The sequence below is a fragment of the Cyprinodon tularosa genome, unplaced genomic scaffold (genome assembly GCF_016077235.1).
Source record: "Cyprinodon tularosa strain WSP-4 unplaced genomic scaffold, ASM1607723v1 ctg285, whole genome shotgun sequence".
In the NCBI taxonomy this organism is placed as follows: Eukaryota; Metazoa; Chordata; class Actinopteri; order Cyprinodontiformes; family Cyprinodontidae; genus Cyprinodon; species Cyprinodon tularosa.
In genome coordinates, this window is record NW_024038991.1 from 262,194 (window position 1) to 289,468 (window position 27,275).

Here is a 27,275-nt window from a genome sequence, read left to right on the forward strand (position 1 = left end):
TACACCATTAATAAAGAGTGTGAGGCCCACTTTCTCCACCTCTTGCCTTTCCAAATGACCTTTAAGTAAATGGAGAATACCACCGGGAATAGCATTTATCACCATTTGAAATTCCTTATAGGTAATAGAAAATATTTTTGATTTAAGCAATTCTTCATAACTAAAAATTTCATCTTTGTTATTTTGTAAATCCTTAAGATAGATTCCTCCGCTGAAATCATTGTGGTGTTGGCGACACTGATGACGTAGACTTAGTTGTATTGAATTACAAATCTGCTCCTGAGCACATTATAGTGAACCGCGTTGCCTTGGCAATTTCTGCAATTTTGTGCTGAGGGTCCTAGAAAGAAAGGGCGAGGACGTATTTGGAAAAAGGACGTGGCTGAGTAGCCGTGGCTACGCCCGTTTGGCAGATGGAGCTGCATTTCTCTCATTGCATCCCTGCCACGCTGCTGTGTTTACATCTTAGAGGAAGAATAAAAAAGAAGAATCCTCCTTTGCGCATGCGCACTGAGCCATTTACCCACGACGTTCGGGAGAAAATTTCAACATGTTTGACGGTTCTCCAGCCACAGCACTAATGGAGCATTTTCATCTGAAAAGGGATTCATGAGCTGTTAAGTACTGACGGAAATTCTCCTATCTCTGGGACTTCTATTAAAAGACATGAAGGAAGCAGCAATGAGTTTCTCTGGAATCATCCGTGGAGTAATAGTCTTTCTTTTGGCTGCGGGTAATGTAGAGTAAATTTCATTTAGCAAAATTAAAGAGTTTGCATTTTTTAATATTTAGTCTTCTACTATCACTTATAGGCAATAAGTTTCTGAACTTGGGGGAAACATTTTAGTGCTATATTACTGACATGTTTCTGTATTTAATCTGCATCTGTTTTTTGAAATATTAGACATTATTTATCATAAATAAATAACACTGAATAAAATTTAAAAGTGAGCAACATAAATCTACATTTAAAAAAATGCAATGCTCAAAACGTTAACAAAAAAAAAATCGTAATATTTTAGATTTTAAAAATAGTATTTATTTAGGATCACTGGTATTTTTTGTACGTGAGTCATATTTTTTAAAATATTTCTAATATTTATCATATTCATCAGGCCTGTTGGATGGATGATTAATGTTAAATGCATGAGCTTTTTGTATATGTATGTAAACTTATGAACACTTATCAGCTTTAACTAGTGGTTTCTTTTCATTTTATGTAGAAAATTATTATTATTATTATTTATGTTTTCTTTCCCAACACACGCAGTAGAATTGTAAGTTATTTGGATCAAATAAATTGCTGGTAAATAAGTTATCCATCCCCTTTATATGGCAAAATGCTTTTCATTTTGTTTTACATAAAGCTCTCTGAATTGGGGTTTCAGCTCAGAATCTGTGTTATACGTTAATAATTTCTGAGCCAGTTTTAGATTATATGTGGATTTCCTATAAAAATTAAGTGCTTAGTATTTTGTAAGTTGTTACAACTTAATAAACAAGGAACTAATTGCAAATTAGGTGAAAAGACTTCTCTTTTAGATCTATTTCCATATTAAATATCTATAAGTAGCCTCTGCACGTTAGATTGTTATTGTGCAATGTAAAAATAGATGAACTTACTGAAATTAGAGTTTTAGACATTCCTAATTTAGGCATGCGAAAACACTACATATGTTTTATCAGGCATCTGTTTATGTGAAATGCTTACATGAATAAAAAACACTTAAAACTAAATAGTGAAACATTTCAAACTACAGGAATATGTTCATTTAACAAATGTTTCAAACTTCAGGAATATGTTCATTTAACAAATGTTTTAAACTGAGTAACTGCCAGACACTTGTAAAATCTTCTGAACTAGCAGTTGAAACAGCTAAAGGAAAGTGACTCAGTATAACCACTGAAGATAACATGCTTCTACATGCAGACGGGCTCGGCAGGCATCATGATTAAGGGGATTTCCTCATCAGCTTTAAGTCTGTTTTTTAAATGGAATTGATGGTTCCAGGCCATGTTGCCTCAACATTGGCTAAAAGCATTTGTGCATCATAATGAGCCAAAAAAAACCAATATATAACCTCATAATTGATGGGGGAAAAAATCTCTGTTACATAGACATAATTCCTTTATGTTACTGTTAATTTCAATAACTGAATTTTAGGAAAGCCTAACTGCATTTTAATGTTGGCCTATTCAGCTGAAAAATGTGAGAATTTGATAAATCTGTTTTGCATTCTAACGATTAATGTACTCATTCTGTGTAGAAAATAAAACCTTTTTTAATGTTTTCCATTTTAAAAGTCCAAATAGTAATCTTTATTGTTGAATTTTTTGTTAACCTAGTCACTCTCCAAGGCTAGGGATTCAATGATTTGTTTTCTCTTACAGTTGTTACTGGTGAGCATGGCTGGTCCGTGACGTGCGATTCCTCCCAAATTTGTGCCCTAAAAGGATCAACAGTGGAAATAAAATGCTCCTATACTTACCCAGAGAAAATGGGAGACAAAACAACTTTAGTAAAGAAAACATTTTGGTTTTTAGAAGAAGAAAATGGAAAATATACGGATCTGAGAAATGTTTCCAAGTACTCAAATCGTGTAAATTATGATTGTAAAAACTCGTACTGCATTATGAAGATCTCAAATCTGACAAAAAGTGATGAGGCTACATACAAGTTCAGGTTTACAACAAACCATGAAACTGGAAAATATACAGGTTTACCTGGAGTCTCTTTATCAGTCACAGGTAACCGTTGCACTTCAAGTCACCCGGTTTTAAGTTTCTACATTGTAACTTACAAACAAAATGATTTGTTTTTCTCCACATAGATCCACGGGTTAAGGTGGTCGTATCACCCAGAATCAGTCTAATATGTGATGACAACTGTCAGCTGCCGGAAAAATATTCCTACATCTGGTTCAAGAATAATCATAGACAAAAAGAAATGACAAAGGAATTTGTCTCACTCTCATTTAACTCTAAAGACAGTTATTATTGTGTTATTGAAAAAGGAGAAGAGAGAGTCCCATCTTCTGCAGTGTGTAAGTTAGCATCTCCACATTTGCTCAGTAGAGTCTAGAAATAGAAATAGTTAAGACACATCTTTAAATAAGTTTAAAAATATATATATATTTCATCAAAAGATTCTTTATATTTTTATCATGTCATCTCCAGATGCTCCAAAGGATCCCCTCCTATCAGTGATCCCCTCGGAGGAAATCGTTGAAGGGAATTCAGTGACTTTGAAGTGCAGCAGTGATGCCAACCCTAAAGCTAATTACACCTTACAACTTGGAGATCAAAATCATGAAATATTCCCAGACACACAAGCTGTATTCAGCCCCATTCAGGTGTCCGACTCAGGATCTTATCGATGCAAAGCTGAAAATGAGCTTGGAATGAACATGTCTAATTTTATACATATTGATGTGAAACGTGAGTAAAATACAACTAAGGAATAAATGTAATATTATTAAATGGAAAAGTTTCTAAAAACAGAAATGCTGTTGATGTAATTCTCTGAGTCGGAACAGATAAGGAAGTCGAAAAGATTTTCTAAAATATTTCAGTGTGAGATTGTGGTTATTTAACATCTATTTATTGCTTTTTTTATCCCCATGGAGAGGTTATGTTTTATTATGTACAAACATTGAATAGGATCTTTTCTTTATCCAGCCCTGTTTATGGCAAGATGTGACCTGATAAAGGCTCTCTAACCTGTAGAGCCAGTTTCTAGTTCATTCCTTTGTATCGAAGAGCTGATGAGTCAATTGTAGTAAAGTTTTTCTTTGTCAGGGTTAGAACAGATTTAGACCACAGCTTTGGACACGTCTCTTTCTGCAACTTCTCATTCTTGCAAGACTTAAAACTAGAAAAACTCTCAGAGAACGCAGATCTCCGCAAAGCAGTAAATTATACCCCTTATTGGGATCAGCAGATTAAAAGGCATGGCTAACCTGTCCTGTGTTTTTCTCTGCAGTATAATACTTCTGCACCTTTTGAGTCCCATGCTGAAGCTGTCAATAGTCACTGCTGCCACCATCTAGTTTAGAGACGAACTGCTTGTTCCACCAAATGTTAAATAATCCTTTAAAAAAATCCTGCATCAGGATTATGATGTGGATCTGTGCCAAAATAACTAATTGTTCCTTGGACGGATGTGCACCTTTGATAAAAATGCATTCAAGTCTGTTCATTAATTATAAAATGATCCTGTACGCAGACAGAGAAGCAGAAACATGACCCCCATGATGGAAGTAATAATCAGTGGTGACTGAATGGGAATCCTAAATTTCCTTTTTGTTAACTAAAACTGATTTTTTTTTAATTCTCAATCCCTATGTCAAACTCACAAAAGAAAGTTTATACCAGGGATAAAAGGTTTTTTTTTTTTTTTTCAGTGCCTTATCTTTTGATTTTACAGATTCCCAACAAATAAATGTCTGTTTGTCTTTTAGTTACCTGTCTGATCCAGTTTGAATGTATTTTGTTTGTGGATTAAACAGTCAAGCAGGCTTATATCCTTTTATTTACTTGGAGACTGGTTCCATTTTTATTGAATTCTGTAATGTGATGAGAAACATCCTTCATTCTTTAAAGTAACATTGCAATCTTTACTCACACAGACCGACCAAAGACCTGCAATGTGTCACTGAGTCCCCGGGGTAAAGTGGAGGAGGGTAAACCAGTGACTCTGACCTGTAGAAGTGATGCTAACCCAGCAGCTCAATACACTTTCTACAAGCATAATCATTCGCTTACTGTTGGATCTGGAGAGGTTTATCAATTCCACTCTGTCAGCTCTGAGGACAGAGCAAACTACTTTTGCAAATGTGAGAACAAATATGGACACTATACCTCTTCCCCTCTGTTTCTGGACATTCTCTGTAAGTTTACCTTGTAAGGACTTCATGCATTTATATCAGGAAATACTTAGATTTCATGCTTGCTTAATATCCACTTTTTATTTTCTCAGACGCTCCAATGCTTCCTGTTGTTTCAGTCACTCCTGGGGAGATCATGGAGGGAAGCTTAGTGACTCTTACCTGCCTCAGTAATGCAAACCCAGCAGCTAGTTACAGGTGGTACAGGGAAAATGACAACAACCCTCTGAGTTTAAGAGAAAACCTCAACCTAAACAACGTCAACTCATCTGCATCTGGCCGGTATTACTGTAGCGCCTGGAACAACCTCGGAAAAAACACATCTACAGTCAATATTGATGTGAAATGTGAGCAGTAGCACATAGAAAACGTCTTTTGTATATTAATTATTACATTCCGGTTTAAGTATAAAATAACAGTTAAACAAAAATATCGACCATTAAATAATCCGAATCACTAAATCAACATTTGCAATGCAATTCTGGAGAGGTCACTTGTAATAATAATAATAATATAAGGGTTTATAAAACTGGACATACTGTATGCAATAAAAACTACTTTTTTGTTTTGCAGATGCTCCCCGATCTCTGTCTGTTTCAATTATTCCTGCTGGCAAAACTACGAAGGGCAGCTCAGTGACTCTGACATGTAGCTGTGACGCAAACCCAGCAGCTCTTTACATCTGGTACAAGGAGGGGCATGAATCAGATAAAACTTCAGGACAAAACTTCATTATTGAAAACATACAACAAGAACACAGTGGAGATTATCACTGTAAAGTCCAGAACAGCCTAGGATATCAGAACGCCACCATATCTGTGATTGTTGTTGCAGGTAAACCTCTTCAGATCTATTGCAATGTTTCTCATTTTCATCTAAATTATACGTCTACCATGTAGTTAGTGAAGCCTGAGGTTAAACACGGTCTGAGGAGAACAGGCACTGATTCAAGTTATATCAGCATTTGCTGCAGACTGATTTAGCTATACCTAAATAGAACTGGTAAGGAAGTTTGTTTTGCTGAATCAACTTTAACTCTCAATCTGGTTTGATTGCATTTCTCCTTATTCAGGGCCATCAAAGCTAGCAGTCATTGGAACTATGGTTTTTATTTTTCTGATTGTCATATTTCTCATCGTCTTCTTCTTATTGAGGTAAGAGGATTTATTTTGATCTATATTTTTTGCATTGAACAACAGCATTGTCCTTGCTGGAAGAGTAGATAAGACTAACTAGTTTTTCTAACAACCAGGAAGCAGAGATCCTCGACACCCTCTCCTAAACCTGGAGAAAGCCCCAACAACATTGAACGGGTGAGGTTCAATGTTCTCTTCACTGAACTGCATTATGATAATGATGCAGATACAACTATTAGTTTGTTGTAAATGGAGACAGGAGTGCTAGAGGGAGATGTAATAAAACTTTTGGTAAAAAAAATCAATAAGCCTTTTGGTCAACCATCATAGGTTGAAACCAACATTTAATCCCAGTAAATATGTTTGAAATTAGACCACTTGCATAAATATCTCGCAGTGTGTTAGTAACAAACCAAGCAATCAACATATACAAGCACATCAAAACTAATTCATTCATGCATTACCTAATGGTGAATAAAGTGGAATGATCAAGGAGGTGAAGCCAAGAAGCAGAGAAAAAAAGCCAAGGACCAATTCATGTGTTCAGTCAGTGTTAAGAAACCAAAGCAAACCTGCTTTACTTGGGTCGCAACTGCCCCTATAGTTGGCATTAAAGCTTTTTTTAAAAAAAAAAGCTGTCTTAAACACTGATTTTTACTTAAGTTTCACATTTGAGCGAAAATTTCTGAGATTATGAAATGCATTTGTTTCTGCAGTGCCAACACACTCAGTCAGAAATACAGGAAGATGTTCAATATGCCAGCCTACGTTTCTTGAGGAGGCAGAGAGATCCCATCTATGCAAATTTACAACCCGCTAAAACTGGCAGATCTAATGAGGAGGAGGATGAGAATCCAGATGTAGAGTATGCCACTGTGAAATTTGCCACTGCTAATTTTGGCCAGAGGTAAGTAGACCTAAAGATCACTGTCAGTTACACACCATAAGTACCTTGTTCATTAGGTTCGTCTTCTTTAAGATCTGTGGTACAGACTTGCTTCCCCAAGTAAAATGGAAGAATAGAACAATTTTAAACTATTTATGCAGAGTTTTTGTTTCTTTTGTCACTGTTGTTGTCTTTTCAGAACTGAAGACCAAGAACCTGGTGAGGATGCGGTTGCATTGTACAGTGCAATCAATAAAATCAAAAGACCAAAGCCGGACAATTAACATGCATGTTGAGCAGACATTGATTGACTTTAATGATCTCACATGGGAGAAATGTACTCGTTACAGCAGCTCAAATAGTCAAAAAGAGAAGAAGAAGGTGCCAAAGGAAGAAAACTATAGAGGTATTCTTCTAGATCAGGGGTCTAACCTCTAGCTCACGAGCTACCAGTAGCTCTTAACTACCTGAATAGTTCTTCAAAGGGTTTTAAAAAAGCATAGTCTATTTAGCATTACATTGCAGCAAACAAGTTTTAGTGTTTTATAGGAAAATTGAGTTCTGCTCACCAAATCAGTAGGTAAAGGTAAGAACTTTGAAAATCTCTTCTTTTTATAACAAAATGTGCTTCCGTTAGATGAATTTTACCAAACATCAGTAGCTCTCTGCCACTTTCCTTGTGTAAAAGTGGCTCTTAGGGCCGAAAAAGGTTGAAAACTACTGCTCTGAATGTGTTACCAAGCCTTTCTTCTCGTATTTCATCACCTGAAGCACCGGTACTCATTAGGTTGAACCAAAATGTCAACATTTAGCTTCCCCCATAAATGTTATTACTATTATACTGGTAAAGTACATAACAAATGTAGGAAAAGGGGGGGAGATCTGTGAAGTAACGGTGAAGTGGATGGATATCTCCTTGTCTACAGAAACAGTTTAACTATTGCAAAATACTTTTCCCTATATTACTCCTCAGCTTTATCACCAATATTAGCTCTTTGTAAAAGAACAAAAAGCTCAGGGATAAAGACTTTAGCAATGTCACCTGCAAGAGCAACAAGATCAGGTTGAAAAAGCATTGTTTTACCTGCTTTTTTAGATTTATGTGCATTTTATCAGTAACAAAATCTGCTGCTGTCTCAATGCAAAAATGTATACCAGATTGTATATCATAATTCTGACTTCCTCTCCATTTGTTTGAGTGTGAATTTGACTGAGATTACAAGTCATCCTTTAATCGTGTTTTTAATGCTACATTACTTCATCTCAAATAAATATATATATTTAAAGACCAGTTATCTATCAAACGGGAGATTGTCTGTGCTTTCATTCACTGATCAGTTATTTAACCAAATCTCTGCACAGCAGGCTCATGTTAAGTATAATAATAACACAACTGTTTAGAGAAAATGGAGTCTTTGAGGCCGCATCAGTGGACAGATAAAGGTCAGAGCTGAAGCAGATATATCAAACCAAATACTTGCAGATTTTAGAAAAAAAAAATTTCTTTCTTTTTATTTATAATATTTTTGTACAAGCTATTTTGTCTCAAAAAATGTTTAAAATAATTATATTTTGATTTATTTATTTATTTTTTTTAAAGCTACTGCTCTTAAACATTTAACCTGACTTCCTCATCCCGTCCGGATGAGGCAGCATGTAAATAATCCTCACTGAGCTAGATAATTTGGTATCACTGCTTTGTTCCCATGTGGCATTTCACCTTATGCACCAGTAACCTTGTTTGGTGATCTGTGAACATCATCATCATTCATCAGAAACTTTTAGCTGCATTTTCAATTGAGTTGCAATCGGTTTATTGTTTCTTTGAAGTTTTCTATTTATTTGTGGGTTCAAACATAGAGCAGAATTTTACTGTTGTGATTCACATCTGAAAGGGAAAAGTTGTTAAGCTGATGAAATATTCCCTTTAACCAGCAAAACGCATGTGCAAATTATTAGGATAAATCATTTTCATACTGTCAGACCAGCTAAGGCGTCATGCTACAGCTGCTGAAAAGTGTTTTGCGTTAACAATATTAGTTTTTAACCACTGTCCTGTTTGCAATGCAAATAAATGACTGTGAGGAAGTGTGCTGTAATTCCCAATGGGATTTGCCTGTCAGATTAACATTTTATTTTGAGACGACTTTCTCTGCGGAAAAACTTTTACAAACCTTAGTTTACTGTCATTGAATCAAACCAGAGATATTAAAATCAGCTTTTAAATTTGTTGTTTTTTATGTATTTTTAATGTTCTACATTTGCACTACACACCAGCATTTAGTACTATTACAGACAGTCAATACATCTCTTCACTTTTAAGTACACATTGTTCTAAATTTAGCTTGACAGTTTTTTATATGGTTAATTATATTAACATTTACTACTTTCTAATACGGTAATAACTATAGCATCATATACTACAGTGAAATAACTGATTAAGAAGTGTGATGTTTTGTGGTTGGGATCATTTGCTTTTCTCTCAATAGGACACCTGCAGTATATTCTCGTGGGACGGTTTATCACAGTTTATCATTGTTCCTCAGTCTAATCATATGTTATGGTGTGATAACTGTATGCTCTGCTTGGTAGACACAATTTCTTTCATCTTCTGTCCTCCCTCCAGAGATGCATATACAGAGTTACTCTATAATCAGACCTGTTGTATGGCTTCTGGTCAGATACAGCTACAACCTGCAGCCATTCACAGACAGATCATTTGCAGCATTATTGAGACTGTTGCATTTATCTTGCATGCTGGGGTTGCTGGAACACTCTGCATCTGAAGGCCAGCGCTCCACCCATGTGTCTTTCCCCATCATGTAGATAAACCTGGGCAAAAATACAAAAACACATTGAAAGGCAAAAACAGTTATTATCCATTATACATGTTAATCTATGTTACTTAAACCTGGTGTTCTTAATTTTATTTCTGTTTACCACTCTAGAAGCAATTATAATTGAACATGTGATCATTTAGAGAACTGCTGATTAATCTGTATTGTGTTTGCATCTATATTTACAAAAAGGAATGTGTTTAACAGCTGCTTAGAGCAAAGTGCATTTGAGGTTGGATTTCTACCATATATAACAACTCAACCCCCCCAAAAAATTTCACAAATCATATCGATGGTTTTAGTGTACCACATAGTGAAGGAATGTTCACTTTATTCAAAATATCTGGCTTATTTGGCTTGGCTCCATTTAAAGAGTCCGCCTCCATCACCCAGAGCATTTTATTTTAACCCCATCAAACACCTATGAATTCCTTTGCACTGCTATGCTGCTCTGTACATAAAGCCCTACTTGTTAAGCATTTTCCCTTTTGCTATATTAAATATACAATTTAGAGGATTTGACTGTCTCCTCTCTGAAGGTATGTACCACTTCACTCACTGTTTTTAGAGATCTGTCTTCCTTTATCATTTCATCATCTAGGTGTGTATATTTGTGTGATTCTTCGATATTCTTTTAGAAAGAACTTGAACGGATCATTGCTAAGGCCAATTTCCTTTACTATATATATGCTCCCAACTGGTAGAATTGTTAGGCAGCATGTGATTCATTTCCTCTGTTATGCTGATGATTCGCAGCTACAATCCAAATGAAACCAACCCATTACATAGACTACAGGAAAATCTTGAAGACATAAAAACCTGAATAACTTAACTTTCTAATTTTGAATGCTAAACAGAAGTTATGTCTTTGGACCAGAGTCTTTGAAAAGGAAGCTGATTAGCTTGATTAAATTGATCTCAGATAATAAAGTAACGCATCTTGGTGTTAATTTTGCTCAGGATCTATCATTTAAATCCCATATCAAAGAGGTTTCAAGAGTTTCCTTCTTCTATCTTAAGAATATCTAAAAAAAAAATGAAATATTCTGTCCAGGGGTGATGCTGAGAAACTAGTCCATATATTTGTTACTTCAAGGCTGGACTTTTGTAATTCTTTACTATCAGGAAGTCCACTAACTGTAGTTAAAAGCCTTCAGCTGATCCAAAATGCTGCAGCAGAGTTCTGATGAAAATAGTTTTGAAAATATAGTGATTCTTAGAACTTCTAAAAGTAGAATGGGAGGCAGATCTTTTAATAATAGGGTCCTCTCCTGTGGAACCAACTACCAGTTTTAGTCCGTGAGGCAGACACCCTGTCTACTTTTTGATAAAGCTTACAGTTAGAGTGATTAAGGTTATCCAGTGATTTCTTTATAGTTATATGCTGCTATAGGCCTAGACTACTGGAGGACATAGGGACCCCTTTTCATCATTCAACTTCATTCTATCTCTTTTCTCCCATTGTGCAGAATTTGTTAGTTCAATCTCTAACGTTATGCTCTCTGCTTATCTCATAGTAGCTTCACCTTGTCTGTTCCTGTTTGGCTGTGATACCATCCAGGAGAGAAATATCAGCTGTGCTGCTGCCATCAACACCTTTGTTTATAGATGTTTGAGCTTGGTCTGTTTTTCATCCTCTGACATGGGAGCTGGCTCAGAGCTCATCTGCCTGGCTGTGTTTTTCATAGTTAGGGCCGCCTGTACAGTTGGTTAACAGTTGCCTTTTTTATCTCTGTTTTTCTCTGTACGTCTGCTTCTCTCTCCTTGAACCACAGTTTCCCTTGGCAGATTGCCACTCACACCGAGCCTGGTTCCACTTGAGGTTTCCTCCAGTTAAAACACAGTTTTTCCTCTCCACTGTCACTACAAGCATGCTAGGTGTGAGGGATTGCCTTCGAATCCGAGTCAATGCAATCAACTGGTTTTCCTTAGATATAAAACTCTGAACTAATGTGACTGTGTGATCTGGTTGAATTGTCTCTGTAGAGTGCCTCAAGATGAAAGGTGCTGTGAATTGGTGCTATATGACTAAACTGAACTGAATTGAATTGGCTACATGCTTGCTTATTAAAATACAGTCACAACACTAACCAGGAGGCCTGCTCTACTTAATTTAGCACTTGAACCAGTTTTGTAGAAAAAAAGGGGGAAAAAACATAAGAATTGAACACACAACTTTTTCTGAAGGGCTAGTAGGAATGAATATAGAGTTAGAATCCAGAGTTATTAGTATTAACAACATCATACTTGCTCACCTGTTGTTATCAGGGTAAGTGGTCCACTGGTCCTCTTTAGGACCCATAATGACATACTGGGAGCCTTGTTTCAGGTTGAGTCTTTCTCTGCAGCCACCATGAGACATAAAAATCCTCTTCTGACCAACTTCAACCCCAGATTCTACACCTGAATTGCAGGTATATAAATAAAAAACATTAACAGTTTAATAACAGCGTCTCTAATCAATATACACACCAATTAAAAAGGACATACTTATGTGACCCTGAAATCTTCAATAAAAAAGAGAAATTAAAGATTTTACAATTTCAATTAAAAAAAAATCCCATGTTATTCAACAGAAAGAAACATAACCCTGTGATTTAAGGAAAATAAAGATTGAAATACATAGGGCATTTTTGTTAGATGTAGTTTAAAAAGACATAATTTCTTCTGAGTAAACAAGATTGGACACACAAACCCTTCATAACTACTTTTAGATACAAATACACAATTTTTAAACCACAGCCATTTAGTTTGTCTTGCAGTTGAGTGTAGAAGTGAAATTGACCCTGGTGACAGTCAAGAGCTGTTTGGGGACCTAAAAAGGATGATTAAAACAGCTCATGAGATTTAATAAGTGGTCCCTAAAAATGTTTACTATAACACCATACAGAAATGACTGTACAAGTGAAGGATATTTAGGGCAGCTCCCAACATGCAAAGGGGTTCATTTGTATTTTACATTAAAGATGGGAAAATATTTTGGATATTTACTATGGTCTCATTTTGCTTTTCACATCTCAAAAATCCTAATTGTAAATCAAAAATGTAAATAAACTAGAGTTTGTAGAAACCAGTATGATATTCATCATTTCCATGTTTTTAAACTGTTTTAAACTATTATTATCATTAGAATTTTTGGTTAAATTCAATGCCTAGAATTGGTGTCTATTATTCTTTGCCATGGATTAAGAGCATGTAACGGGAAAAAAAATAGGAGTTTGCAAACAATAGTAAATTGAAATAAAATTTAACACAAAATATTTTACAAAAAAACAAAATATAAAAAAATAACATAAATTATTTAAGTAGCCCATGTAATTCAGTTGATAGTTCACAATGTACAAATGTGAGACTTTTGTGAATGTTTAGACAGCCAACCAATACAACAATGTTCACTCACCAAGTTTAATAACCTGTGTAATCTCCATCTCATATTTATCATAGTAGCTCTGATTCAAACTGAGGACCAGCACCTGCCAAACTGAAGCACAGAATATATTAATCATTAAAATGGTTCAGTCTACCTAAATAACCTTTTTCTGAACTAAATTGTATGCATCATGCCTGCATCATCTGCATCAGTTTAAAACCCTGAATCATACCATGGTGTAAGCTTGCACAGGCGAAAATCTCTCTTTCGTGGTTCAGGAAATGTTCACCTTCAGATTTTGAGACACAGCAGTCGCCTGCAATTCAACACAGTTTAATGGTAGATTTATGCTCAGCAGCAAAAGAACGTAATGATTTTATGCATGAGGTAAAATCACCCGTTACCCTGCGTGCAGCGGCAAACGTCGTTGCTGCAGATCCGAGAGAGTTCCTCCGTGTCTTCCTTGGGAGAGTAGGTGCGGCTACATCTGTGATCTGAAAGTTGAGGGATTTTTAAAAATATTTAAAAGAGATAGTTATGTAAAATTGAGCTTGCAGTATAAAAAGAAGAAACTATTATATTTTAGATAAACACCATAATTCCAATAGATCAAACTTCATACAAAGAAATGAGGTAAACTACCATGCAGAAGCATTAAATGCTTCTTTAATTTGTAAATATCTTTGTTAAATTACAACCGAAAACTACCAAAAAAAAATAGACTATAAGATAAAAAAATAATGAGAAAAATAAATAGCAATAAAGATCAGTATTGGGCAACAGTTCTGAATACTTTCAGCAGGCAGTGTTGATATACAGATTAACACAAGTACTTCCCTAAACGCTTGTGAAACACTTCTTCATATTTACTTACCTGGGTTGTAATATTCATAAACAGTTACAGAAGATGGCTGCAGGAGACCAACTTTAAAGGTCTGCTGAAGCCTGAAGATAACAATTTCAGGCTCTTTGTGAGAAACCTGAAAGGAAGAAAAAGGGGAGAGATTCAGTTTGGCAGAGAAGATAATATTGCTTTGTGCAATCAAACATGCTATTTCATATACTCTCAAAATATTAAATATGGTTAGGAAAGTAAATGCAATCAGTTCTAATAAAAATGCACAAGAACAGGTGAAGCTCTAAGGTTTTTAATGAACTGGCAAATGTGAATTTGAACTATCAGGTTTTACCTTGAACAAGTGAATGATCAGGGATCCTCTGTCACTCAGGTTATCTACGATCTGGAAGTTATTGATGTAATGATCCACCGAGCTAGAGAGCTAAACAAAAAAATACAGTGTATATATTTTAGAAATGTTAATAACCCTGGCCTCAGGAGTTGGGTATCCCTTTGTAACATCCTGTCATAATAAGATAAATACAAAATAAACTGCATCAAGGTGTTTTTCTTTTCAAAAAAGCATTAAAGTTTTACTACCATTTCCAGGTCTGAGTTTTCTGGGGTGAAGCCAGTGGGCAGGCTGATGTCAAGAACCACCATTCTGACATCTCTAGGTCCCAAAGCCCTGTAGCACATAGCCAAAGAAAACATATTTGAGAACATGATTACTGGTTTTTGGTGGGTTACTCTTAGCCTCGTGAGACCATCCTGATCTCGCGAGCTTTCAAGGTTTCACTCGCAGATCAGTCTGGAGACTAAAGATAATTTGGAGCCGTTCACCAAACGAACGTCCAATCAGCGTTGGCTTTGAGGCGGGTTGAGGTGTGACGCAACGAGAAGCGCGACAGTTCCGTCTAAAGAACATGGCGGCTTCAGCCGATGAAACTAGCGTTAGCGTGGCTATAGAGCAAGTTTTATCAGAATTACAGAGTATTTCTTTACTGAAAGAAGAGCAAAACACTGCTCTAAAGGCTTTTCTCAGAGGAAAAGATGGTTTTGCTCTTCTCCCGACTAGTTTCGGCAAGAGTAGCCTGGCTTGTGGTTGTGTTTTCGTCGTCGCTCTGTTAGTACATCATATGCTTTGTTGATCTGATTGGTTTATTTGGCCCGTCTATCACCAACATAGGCCAATCAGCTAACCAGTATTTTCGCCCCTTCTCAAAATTACTTCAACCGAAGGTTTCCAGATGGTTTCCAGATGGATTTGCTCCGGAGTCAGGTTAGGCTACACTATCCAGGTCAGGGTAAATTCTTCTCAAGCACCTGAGCCAAGTATCTAAGAACCTAGTCAAGATTGCGCCAGGATGTAGTGGGAGAAGGATAGACAGAGTGGAGAAGAGCAACTTAACTTTGAGCTTATTCTTACCAATAGGTGGAAGCCTGTGTCATCTTCCAAAGTTTAGAGAAGAGTCACTACTTCTCACTATAAAAGGAGTCTGTTAAAGTGGTTCAGCTACAACAGTGCCTGCTTTTGGAGGTTTTCCATTTATGTTTGAGTAAAACTTCAGAGCAATTATATCTCACTCCTACTCATAGAATAATTGGATTTCCTTTAAAGCAGCAACTTCTTGCAAGCAGGTGCCTGAATTTACTGTATCTAAGGACACACAGATAGACCAGGATGCTAAGAAAGAAATTTTACAGGATAGGGTGATCTTTAAAGATAATTCAAGCACATATCTAGATAACTTTTGTTGATTTTTTAAAGTTTCATTCATTTCATATTTAAAACTCTAAAAATCGTTTAATCTGCATGCTGTATTTGTATCAATGTTTTCATGTATCAGAAGGACTCACCTCACTTTGATGCTGATCTGGTAGGATTTTTCTACATCAGCTGGTGGCTTTTCTGGTGTTGGGCGGGAAAAATAATAATACAGTATTTTCATATAAGGTTTTAAAGCATTATTTTCTTTATTAACACTCTACCATATGATAAAATGTTTTTGTGTTTATAAAGCCTTAATATGCATAGACATTTCACAGATGTTTGATCCTTGTGTTTCTTTCAAGCAAAGCATTCCTCAAAGTTACATCATGGCATATTTCCCTAATATTCTTGACTTGGATTTATGATTCCTCATAATTACTTGTATCACAGCTGCAGTCACTTATTATTATGAGTTTAATATAATACAAAGTTTAAAGTATTTGATTATTTTTGGCTCAAATCACTTTATACTTTATACAAAGTATAAAGTATTTTAATATTTTTGTCTTAAATTAATGAAAATATTTATTCTAAATGGTTATTGAGTCAGATGTGTCACAGGTAATGTTTGGTTTACAGAAAGGATTTATCCTTCCCTGTGAAAATGGGTTTGGCTGACATCTAAGCACAGATTCCAATATTTTTGCAGTTTAAGGATTACAAATCTGATATCTACGATGACATTACTGCTGCCGGAGCTCCTAAAAAATGTTGGCGGTGAGATGGTGGTGGTCAGATGGCCCAATGGTGTCTGGATTTAGCTTTCCACCATCAGTGTGTGAATGTCAGTGTAAAAGTGGGAAGGACTAAATGTAGTCCTTTGGAGTCTCTCTAAAAGAAGCTTTATAACTACAGCTATTAACAGACTTGCCAAATCTCCCGATTTATGAGAATTTCCCCTGAATTTGAATGTGTTCTTCTGCTGAGTTCCCAATCAGTAATTTTGAAAGTGAGCTCGAAAAATAGTAAGCTTGTGGAGATATAACATTCTGTATAACCCCCACAAGCTTAATTTTCTTTTCACTCATGGATGTATCTCTGTTGTTATCAAATTAAACTATTTGTTTCTGAAGTTACAATTTTGAATTGTTTTTTTTTTTTTTTTTATTGCATCTTTCTTCATGGATAAAACCTTTAAATTGTGGCAGTCAGTTAAATGGATCTACACTACATAATACTTCCTAACTAGTCTTTATTAGTCCTTATTAGCCTTCTGGTAATTATTTAAAATATATTTAAAAATAACTAGTTAAATTGCAGGGAAAAGTTTTTAATTTTCAGAATAAGGTATCTTCATCAATTTTATTAAAAACATTAAACCTTAAATTAAATTAAAAAAAAAAGCAGTAGTCTGAATATAGCAGTATTTATATGCTGAATATAGATTTTAAAGTCTGAATGTGTGAGATGGTGTGTTCAGTTACCACTGGATTCTTCTATATCAACGCTGAGCTCAAAGTGGCTGCAGGGTGTTTTCTCTTCAACTTCATGTAGCTGGTTGTAATGAGTCACAACCTAAACAGAAAAGATTAGAAATGAAAATTACATTTAAAGAAACACTTTCTTATAAATATGTTTTAATAGTCAGTTCACTTGGATTTTATAAACAGGTGCATCTCCCAAAGTATATCTGCAGTTTCTATCACCTTTTCCCCTGTCAGCCTCATTCTGTGTGCTCGACCAATTGCAACCTAATCAGTGATCTTCATGCCCCTGCAGGCTATGAATTACATTTCTTTATTAAAAACGATTACCGGTAGTCTTATTGTATTATGGCTGTGTTGATGACCAGTGTTTTCAAATTAATAAAGTCTTACTTTTTTTTGCAATGTTTGTGTTTTCTAAAAACTGAATGTGGAGATTTTCATTAGTAATTACAAACATAAACAGTAATAAATGCTTAAAATACCATATATTCACACTATGGACAACACATTTGACCCTGTCCACCAGACTGTAGAGGACCTGTGCAGGTCTTTTACATGCTGTTTGTAAAAAGGAGCACTACTGCAGGTCATTCATCCCTGCTGCCATAAGACTTTACAGTGCAACACTACAACTGTAATAGCAGGTGCAATAACTAATGCGCAATCACTATTTTAATACCCCGTGCAATAACTATATAAATAAATATCTATTTATGTAAATACCCTTTTAATACCCTGCGCAGTGACTTAGTGACTCTGAGTAATAATCCTGTTAAATAAGAGACTTTAGCTGTTTTCTATCTATCTATCTATCTATCTATCTATCTATCTATCTATCTATCTATCTATCTATCTATCTATCTATCTATCTATCTATCTATCTATCTATCTATCTATCTATCTATCTATCTATCTATCTATCTATCTATCTATCTATCTATCTATCTATCTATCTATCTATCTATCTATCTATCTATCTATCTATCTATCTATCTATCTATCTATAGCAGATTCCAGGTAAAACATCAGAGGTCTCTGTCCAGAAGAGTGCAGTCCTAGGAACAGCTAAGATACTACGCAGAACCCTCAAACTCCCAGGCCTCTGGTAGAGGACCCGAGCTTGAGGATGACACATACCACCCCACGAGGGGTGAGAAAACATTATTATTTCTTTTAATATATATATATGTGTGTGTGGATGCACTGTATGCACTGTATATATCCCACAAGAACCTTTTCCTCCTTTAGGGACTTTCTGTCTATTGAGCCAATGTTACAAAGTGAATTTCTCCACTGCAAGATCAATAAAGTCAATGAATCAATCAATGTAATGAATCTGTTTAACATTTTGGGTTTTCTCTATAAACTATGACCTTAAATTTACGTTTAGGGTTCTTGATCAGTGAGATGCACCATACAATGAAAGGCTCACTACGTGAATATTCATACCTCCAGTATTCCTTGCCCATTCCCTTGAGCCACCACTTCCAAGTCCATACCAGCAGGCAACTACACAGAAAGTGCAACAAAGAAGGAGAATTTTCAAATAAAAAAGAAAAGAAAACCATTTTCACTACTCTTGTGGTAGAAAATAAATTCACTTTGTCCTCTGACAACCATCAATTGTATTGTTTGTTTTAATCATGCAATTACATGACTTACTTTAGAGGAGCGAGCAGCATAGGCCGTATTAGGGTTAAAGTGGTAACGGATCTCCTTGCGTCCCGTCAACCTGATGTCCACATTCAGACTGAGGTCAGCAGGAGGAGGTTGATTGATCATGTATTCTGACAGAGCCTGGAGCACCACCATGGTGGACTGCAAGAGAATATGCCATTGGAAGTAAAGAAAAAAATCTGTCCACATCTGCATACATTTTGTTAATATAAGGAAACATAATACAACTTTAACAAAATTAAAATACAGCATTAAGGATGATGTCATATATCATAGATTTTTCTGTGGTTTGGTGGTACGTGTCTATGTCCTTGATAAAGGGGACCCAGGTCATTTTTGGTTTCGTATTGGAAGGATATCTGGCATAAAAACTCTGCTCATCTGTGAGTAAGTGATCATGATTATCTGGCAAACCCTAAAAAAGGAAGCAGGAAAATGGACTTTCCTTTAGATGTCATAAAAAATAGCACTTCCTCATTCTTATTATATTCGTCATAGAATTTATTTGAACCTTTCTCAATATTTTCAATGCTGACCAGATTTTAGCATTTTTCCTCTGCTATTTTTATTATTTATTTTGGTTGGTAATTTACAAGTCTTTTTAGTTGGAAGGCCTCCTTGCCATTACCCTAATCTGTAGCAACCTCTACAGATTCTTCACAAGATCCAAGATTACACATTACACTCCAAACCATTGATGTTATTTCCAGTCAGAATAAACATGCTGATTAAAATATAATTAATTTCATTAAAATATTGTAGATATACTAAAACCTATGGGCATAACTTCATAGATCAATATTCTCAAAAAACTAGAAATTACTGATCTGATCAGCTGGTCTCTCTATGCTATTGATCAATTTTTGCTCCATGGCGACTATGGGTGGAAGAGGTCCCTCTTGCACAGAGGGGACACATGCTGCCGGGCATGTTATGGATTCCTGGGGGAAGTGGAAGATAATGTTCCTGTCTTAACTGTCAGTTGAGGACTTCAAACTGTGTAGATGATTGAATTGATTGTCGGATCTCTGCTTAACGGACATGGCAGATTCCTTCTCTATTGTAAAATATGGAAGGTGTCAGCAGCCGTTCAGGCTACATTGAGGCTGCCCGCCATGTGTGATGGAATATGCCAAACTATCAGCACTCAGACACTAATGAATCACAATCACATTCTGGAGGAGATTACTTTCTGAGGGTCACAGACTAGTTTGTGGATCCAGGTCCAGCAGATAAAATGGAAACAAGGAGAAAATTATATGATCCACAAGGCGTAAATGACTTGTGGAAATCTGTATGATTAGAACTTTGCCATTGAGAGTTTCTAGCAAAGAAACATTTTTTACCAAAACTTTTTTTTTTTTTATCAAAATAAATACTGCAATTCAGAGGACTCTAGTGCCACTCATTGACAGAGGATGAAAATATACGACACATACAGCAGAATGACTGAGAGTTTGAACAGTGTTTTTTTTTTATGGACAGCTGCAGAAGATATCATGCATTAAGTAAAGCTATACCTTCACATTGCATTTGCTTCAACCCCCATAAGGATGCTGTAGGCTTATTTAAGTTTCCGAAGGATCCTCAGCTGCTTTCAAATAAGGTGAAGCAGGTCAGACGAGATCAGGAGAGGTTGGAGCACTCCACTTCACTGGCATCTATGTGCTCTCATATGCTCTATGCAAAAAGCTTTCGTATAAGTGCCTTGTCAAAGGCAGGGTGTGCGATTTAATTTCTTTATCCTCATCTTCTTGTGTGAGCAATTAACTAGCTTCTAACCCAAGGACACTGCCTTCAAAGGCTGCAGCTTCAGGAATCCTTCACCCCATGTATGGTGTTGTACATAATTACAAAACAATAAAGGCAATTAATTCAGTATGCTTCAATAAAGGAACAATAGACCACTCTAAGCTGGTACCTGAGTTGAACCGAAGCCTCCTGCTCTTCTCCTTTGACTGTTGAGCCATTTGAAGGGCAGTGCAGCTTCCTCCATGCGTCCCATCTTTACCAGTGTGAGCAAAGCATAGCCAGTGGCTTCCAGTGTGAACAAGTGGTTTTCCTTGTCAGGCCAGTGGCTTCTATCTATATGAGTTTAGCAGAGGATAGACAGGCATTATGAGTATAGCACACCAGTAGTGATTTACGCTTTGCCTCCATGAAAAGTTGCGAGCGAGCAATAAGGCCTATTCATAGACATATCGTACGTACCATGGGGAAGAAAACAAAAAATGAACAGCTGATATATCACCTTCACTTACTTTTTTCCTAAAGAATTTTAATTTATTTTGACTTGTGAAGGAAAATAATCAACCAAGTAAGATAGTGGAAAAGAAGACAACGTGAGCTTAAATAAATAAAGGCTGATGTGCCTGTGCTTTTTGCACATGAAGGTCAGGCAAATCAAAGCCTTCTCATTTGTCACTGAAGCAATGTCAAATCTAGTGCCTTTATCATATAAAGCAGAAATAATATAAAACCTCGAGATGCTGCTTCAAGTAAAGCGACATGAACGTCATATGTTCCTTGTAGAGCCAGAGCGTAGGAGGTGATGGCCACTGTGTAGGGTCTCCTTCCACTGGTCAGTAGGGCTTTGCTCAGGAACTGATTAGTCCATGTAATAGCTTCCTACAGCAGACAAGAAGATGACATCACAGAGAATTTCCTTCAGTAACCAAAATTACTTCTGATAAATTTGATCAGAAATTAAATTAGGAGAATATATATTTATTGAGACATGAATGCAAAAGTCAACATGAAATCTGTTGAGATCAAGCTAAACATCATTCTACCTAGGGTTTGACATTTTTTTTCGCAGATATAAATAAATATGAAAATATACAGTGTGTAGCTGAGCCACTGGTGTTCATTTAACTATGTTCCCAGAGGGTGTTATTTTCTCTACAAAGTATTACACTCAAATTACACTTATCAGTCTAGCTATTTAATATAAAACAATATCTTAATAATAATAAGAATTATTACTATTATTACAGAAATCATTATTTAAAATAACCTAAAAAAATTAGGAGCCCTCGAAAAATTCCACAAGTAATAATCAAAATACAAGCTATTAACAAGACAATGCTTATTCATGTTTGTATGTTTAGATTACCTCCACATCTGGACTGCCACAACGGACCCCTGCCTTCATGGATTCAGAAATCGCAATATGGACAAAGGCTGTCAATGTTATTTCTGGGTCATCGCCTCGCAGACCACCCTGCAAAACAGACAGAAAAGTGGGGCTTTAATATAAAATTCAAAACCTGAAGACTTTGAGATGTAGAGAAAGATCAACGGTCTGTTGCTATACCATAATACTTATTTTTTTATTTGATGTTAGCCTGTTTTCTCTTTCTCTGCTTTTTATGTCGTTGTGTTACTATTTTACAAAACTTATATTAGGCCAAAGAGGTATAAAAACATGGTTTCTTTATGTTTCAGATTCATTCAGAATGATCAAACATAGCGGTTGAGTTTTGTGACTAGTGAGGAATTTGAGAAGTTTTTATTGATAATCCCGAAGTAATACAAAATAATCCCATGTCACAGAGCTATAGACCATTGAAAAATTTAAAAGGTATGGTTAATCCAGAGGTTTGTTACTTTATTAAAGCAGAAAGTAACAAAGAAACTTGCCAGTTAAAAAAAAGACAAACTATGTGTTTTCTTGAAAGGACTCACAGTCATGGTGGTTGAATAAACTGGGTTGTCCTCCCTGTACACTCCTTTCGAACGTCTGATTTTGTTTTTCACCAGGTAGAGCAAAGGGTCACACACTTGCTGCTCTGAGATACTGATGATCGAGTGAGCCATCGAAAAAACCTTGACAACATACGCTGTAATCCTGCAAAATGAACCTGAAATGAGCAAACATTTGGGCCTGCACACATTTAGAAATCCTTTCAAGTGAAGTGGGAGTGTAAGGGACTAGATAAATTTGTAAACTCTATAACTCCTCCTGCATGTTTTGAGTCTTAATTTAGATCCAGCTACAGCAGGAAAATATATTTCAAATGCTTTTTTGATCTGTTTTATCGTGAGATAGAAAACCATCAAAAACAAAAATGAGCAATAACATTATGTCCTGTGGTCTCTGGCGACTTTTGCTGTCAGATGCATAAATATATTATAGAATTACCAAGTACTTGCTCCTTCACGCCTGTAGGGGGGGTATGACCCATCACTCCTTCTGTAGGCTAACTGGTTCTCATATCCTTAAAAAAAATTTGACAGCAAAATTAAATATTGGATAGATGGAACATAGTGAAACATTAAACCTTTAGGTGTCAAAAAATAAACAACTATAACCATCTATTAGAAATCCATCAGGAAGTGATCGAATTCAGATAGATCCTAAATGTGTCTTATCTTTGAATTTGATGCTCATTGAATCTTGTGGAATAAAAAATCATCAAAGCCTCCATTCATCAGATTTTTACTGTATATCAACAAAACGCTTAATATCCCCTCATCGCTGTCTAACCTCTCCTGATGTATCGGAGAGCCTCCGCCTTGCGATCCACTCCTACACTGTCCCAGTTTTCGGTTCGATCCAGATAGAGAGTGGCAATAAGTGGTAGAGTGATTGAGGCCAAGTTCTGCTCCACACATCCACCGGGCATCTGGATGAGAGATGCCAGGGAATCCTCGCTGATGGAGTTTTCAATGCTGTCTGCCAAAACATTACCTGGATGGAGACATTAAAGGAACATTTAATGATTGTTTCTCAGTTTTATCATTTTAAAATCACAGACTCATTTGTCTGGTTTGGTAAACTGACCTCTGACATTAATGAAGGTCTCAGGCACAGAGTTTGGCACCACTGACTCCAGTTCCACTTTACCGATACGAACCGTCTGAGTTCCTGCAGTGCATGGAACCAAATATACCGTACATTGATGTTTGAAAAAGTAATCTAGCAAGAATTTTCTCTAGCCCTATTTTTGTACTGCATATCTCTCACTGTAAAGAAAATATGATCACAAGCTGACAAGTTTGAGCAGAAATGAAAAGAGTTGTAAAAATTGTGAAAACTAAGTGATAAAAAAGAGGATCCTGTCATTAAAATCCTATAGATGTAGCATTTTAGAATAAGACTACATGCCTCCTTGAGCAGATGGATTCAACACTGTACTCCAAACTTCAGTCTTCTGTACTCCATCCAGCTGTTTGGGTCATGAGAAGTTAATAAACTAAAAACAATTGGAATTTTGTTTTAATATCAAGATATAAGAAATAACTGTATTTATTCAAGTTTGTTTATTTACTATTAATTCAGAGTGATGCAATAATTCTATTTTAGTCAAGTTAATACAAATTTGATTCAAAGCTGAGTGACTTACCACAACTCGCAGAAACTTCTGTATGCGGTCGCCGCCTGTCAAGTCTCTGCCAACCACCATTACCTCCAATGGAAGTTTGCCCACCACCAGTGGTACAATGGTGTAAGGCACCACCACAGAAGAGCCCGCTGGCAGAGTCACTTCCTGCGTGTGTCTTTCCTTGAAAGCAACGCTGCACATGCCCTCTGTCTTCATCAGCACCACCCTCACCTGAGCAGGGAGAGGTCACAGGAAGATGAGCAACAAGAAGAAGAAATTATTAAAAAAGATTGCATGGATTGTCTCTTACATGCATCTCATCGTTGCCATAGTTGTGGACGACAGCTTTAATCTCCACTTGTTCGTTCCTTGCCACAGAGTATGGGAGCTTAAGGTCGACAAAGAAATGCTTCCAAGTTTTGAAATTGTACGGCTCCGCAACACAGAAACCTGCAGTCAGATGGTGATCATATTTCCATTACTTATGGCTTCTTGATTGATACAACCAGTCTCTTTTGTGAAGCATTAACAAATTGGTCTACCATTACACAAACATATATTTTTACGATAATGTGCAAATACGTACTGTGCTTTAAAACCCTATAAATGTATTTAAGATACAGCAGGGCAAAAAGGGCGATTGATGATTTAGAAAATCCAAATATCATTTAACACTGAAGAATAAAGTGAAATTTATAGAGAGTATTTTGTGCCTCACATTCCTGCAGCCATACCTGTTTCAGGTGATGCACTAATGGCCAAAACTCCCCACTCTGTGATGCTGTCCGGTAAAGGATTTATCATATTTTTCAGTGCCAACCTGTATAATAAATTTACACTTTCATTATATCCTGCTGACACAAAACAAGGATATTTGCATGAAAACCCCTATCAATAGACTGTACTTGGAGCAATAGTGCCACTGTACAATACATTGTAGCATAAACTGTGAAGGAGTAGAGAATTGGAAATATCAAGCAGTAAGAAAGACACAAAACCAGTTATATGATTGAATCTGCTGCTTTTTCTTTAAGATGTTTCTAAAAGTATCAATAGTATCAACAGTTTTTTAAGATCTAATTTACTGTGATCAGGTTTAAAACGTTGAACTAAAGACTATTAGGTGACTCACTGGATGGATAAAACAGGGTTATAATAGACTGGGACTTAATTTTCTTTTATCCTTGTTTAAACGTTAATCTTATTTTTGCATATGTGTGTGGTCTGCTAAATAAGGATAAACCCATTCATAGGTTTTTGTCTACATACTTTATGTTTATGGAATCATTTTTTGTTATAAATACTGATTAAATGTAGATTTAAATTGATTCATGTTTGATAGTTTTTCTGATGTACTTTATATACATGTGATCTATTAGTCTGACTAAGTCTGACTAGTAACAATAAATAACATAAATAATAAGTACAAAGCTAAAGGAAAAGCGGTTGCCTCCCTTGTGGTCCAATTTTCAAAAAAATGTGTGCCCCCTCTTGAGCTGCTCGGTGCAGCAGTGGGTAGCAATGCTGCCTTGCAGCAAGAAGGTTCAGCGTTCAATTCCCAGCCCGGGGTCTTTCTGCATGGAGTTTGCATGTTCTCCCTGTGCATGCGTGGGTTATCTATGGGTACTCCGGCTTCCTCCCACAGTCCAAAAATAATGACATCTTAGGGTAATTGGCTTCACTAATTTGCTTCTCTAATTTGTGTTTGTCTCTGTGTTGCCCTGCGATAGACTGGCATACTATGCACCCGACCTCTTGCCTGTAGGGAGCTGAAGATAGGCACCAGTACCCCTCGTGGCCCCAGCACTGATGAATCGTGACAAAAAATGGATGGATGGTAGGTGTGCCCCCTCTGGAGCCAAGACACATTTAAAAGTACCCACTTGGGAGCTAAAATGGGTGTTAAAGTGCCCTCTTGAAAGCTAGAGTACATGATAAAGTGCACTCTTGTGAGCTTAAATGGATGTTAAGGAGCCAAAACTTGTGTCAAAGAGTCTTCTCTGGAATCAGAATATGTTAAAGAGCCCTCTTGGGAGCAAAAAAGCATGTCAAAGAGCCCTCTTCGGAGCCAAAACACATTTTTACCAAATTAATTCCTTTGATTTTTAGAAAAAGCCACAAGCTAGTTTAAATGTTGTCTTACCAATAGATTACAATGTGTCTGGCTCCAGGGTGTCAAATTGGCATCAGATGTGATTTGTGGGAGTCCCAAAAGGTTCCGAACTAGAAGCGATACTCTCTTTACTTAAAATGAGCAATCTTCCTGCACTATGCAAAATCACCCATATGTACATTTATGCAGATGACGCAGTTAAATATACTTCAGCATAAAAAACTGCATGATCTTGCATAATTCTTACATCTGTTACAGCCCATGAGTGGTTTCAATACTATTATTATAATTTTATTGTATATTTGTAAAATTATGTTATTTTAACAGTTAGTTATTGAGCTGTCTTTAACAACTCTCAAAAGGACCATCAATGAAAATGACCTTAATTTACATTACAGAAACACATCAAAGATGCTTTTCAAAGCTGTAGATACCCAAACTGGGCATTTGTCAAATCAGCATGGAAATCCAAAAGACACACAGCAGAACATAATGGTGAGAAGATCAAACGCAAAAACATCTCCATCCCATATGTTGCTGGAGTCCCTAAACAACTCAAGAGAATTTTCTCCAAACACAAAATACCAGTACATTTTAAACCTAACAAGACCCTTCGACAGAGGCTAGTGCATCCAAAAGATAAAACCCTCAAACCAAATATGAGCGGAATGGTGTATGCAGTTTAGTGCAGTGAGGAATGCTCTAATCTTTATATTGGAGAAACCAAACAACCTCTCTACAGACGCATGGCCCAACAAATAAGAGCGACCTCCTTGGGACAAGACTCTGCAGTACAGCTACACTTTATGGACAAAGGACATTCTTTTGAGGACCAGAATGTTCACATTTTGGATAAAGAAAATAGGTGGTTTGAGAGGGGCGTGAAAGAAGCCATCTATGTTAAGAAAGAAAAACCAACCTTTAACAGACTCAGGTTCCAGCTTCCAAAAATCCTCGCAGCCCCACCCCCTGTACAGGAGAGTAGAGGACCTCGTCTATTCAAC

The 27,275-nt window shown here is 36.4% G+C and overlaps 1 protein-coding gene and 1 pseudogene across 1 annotated transcript in view; one reads left to right on the forward strand and one right to left on the reverse strand.

Moving 5' to 3' along the window:
* The first annotated feature begins 522 nt into the window (after positions 1 to 522).
* Positions 523 to 9,134, forward strand: LOC119786998 (annotated as a pseudogene).
* LOC119786997 (complement C3-like) overlaps positions 9,123 to 27,275 on the reverse strand; it is a 42,480-nt gene continuing 24,327 nt past the window's right edge. The window contains exons 22-44 of the mRNA XM_038290616.1: positions 24,893 to 24,978; positions 24,469 to 24,608; positions 24,180 to 24,389; positions 23,942 to 24,002; positions 23,618 to 23,701; positions 23,321 to 23,524; positions 22,976 to 23,051; positions 22,519 to 22,681; positions 21,947 to 22,054; positions 21,312 to 21,459; positions 20,753 to 20,916; positions 18,817 to 18,972; positions 18,604 to 18,663; positions 17,152 to 17,242; positions 15,814 to 15,865; positions 14,554 to 14,641; positions 14,306 to 14,395; positions 13,990 to 14,095; positions 13,520 to 13,609; positions 13,348 to 13,431; positions 13,146 to 13,226; positions 12,001 to 12,148; positions 9,123 to 9,740 (exon numbers count right to left, since the gene is read on the reverse strand). Coding sequence (XP_038146544.1) covers positions 9,596 to 9,740; positions 12,001 to 12,148; positions 13,146 to 13,226; positions 13,348 to 13,431; positions 13,520 to 13,609; positions 13,990 to 14,095; positions 14,306 to 14,395; positions 14,554 to 14,641; positions 15,814 to 15,865; positions 17,152 to 17,242; positions 18,604 to 18,663; positions 18,817 to 18,972; positions 20,753 to 20,916; positions 21,312 to 21,459; positions 21,947 to 22,054; positions 22,519 to 22,681; positions 22,976 to 23,051; positions 23,321 to 23,524; positions 23,618 to 23,701; positions 23,942 to 24,002; positions 24,180 to 24,389; positions 24,469 to 24,608; positions 24,893 to 24,978 — 2,635 coding nt within the window. The 3' untranslated portion in view covers positions 9,123 to 9,595. The remainder of the gene's footprint in view (positions 9,741 to 12,000; positions 12,149 to 13,145; positions 13,227 to 13,347; positions 13,432 to 13,519; positions 13,610 to 13,989; positions 14,096 to 14,305; positions 14,396 to 14,553; positions 14,642 to 15,813; positions 15,866 to 17,151; positions 17,243 to 18,603; positions 18,664 to 18,816; positions 18,973 to 20,752; positions 20,917 to 21,311; positions 21,460 to 21,946; positions 22,055 to 22,518; positions 22,682 to 22,975; positions 23,052 to 23,320; positions 23,525 to 23,617; positions 23,702 to 23,941; positions 24,003 to 24,179; positions 24,390 to 24,468; positions 24,609 to 24,892; positions 24,979 to 27,275) is intronic.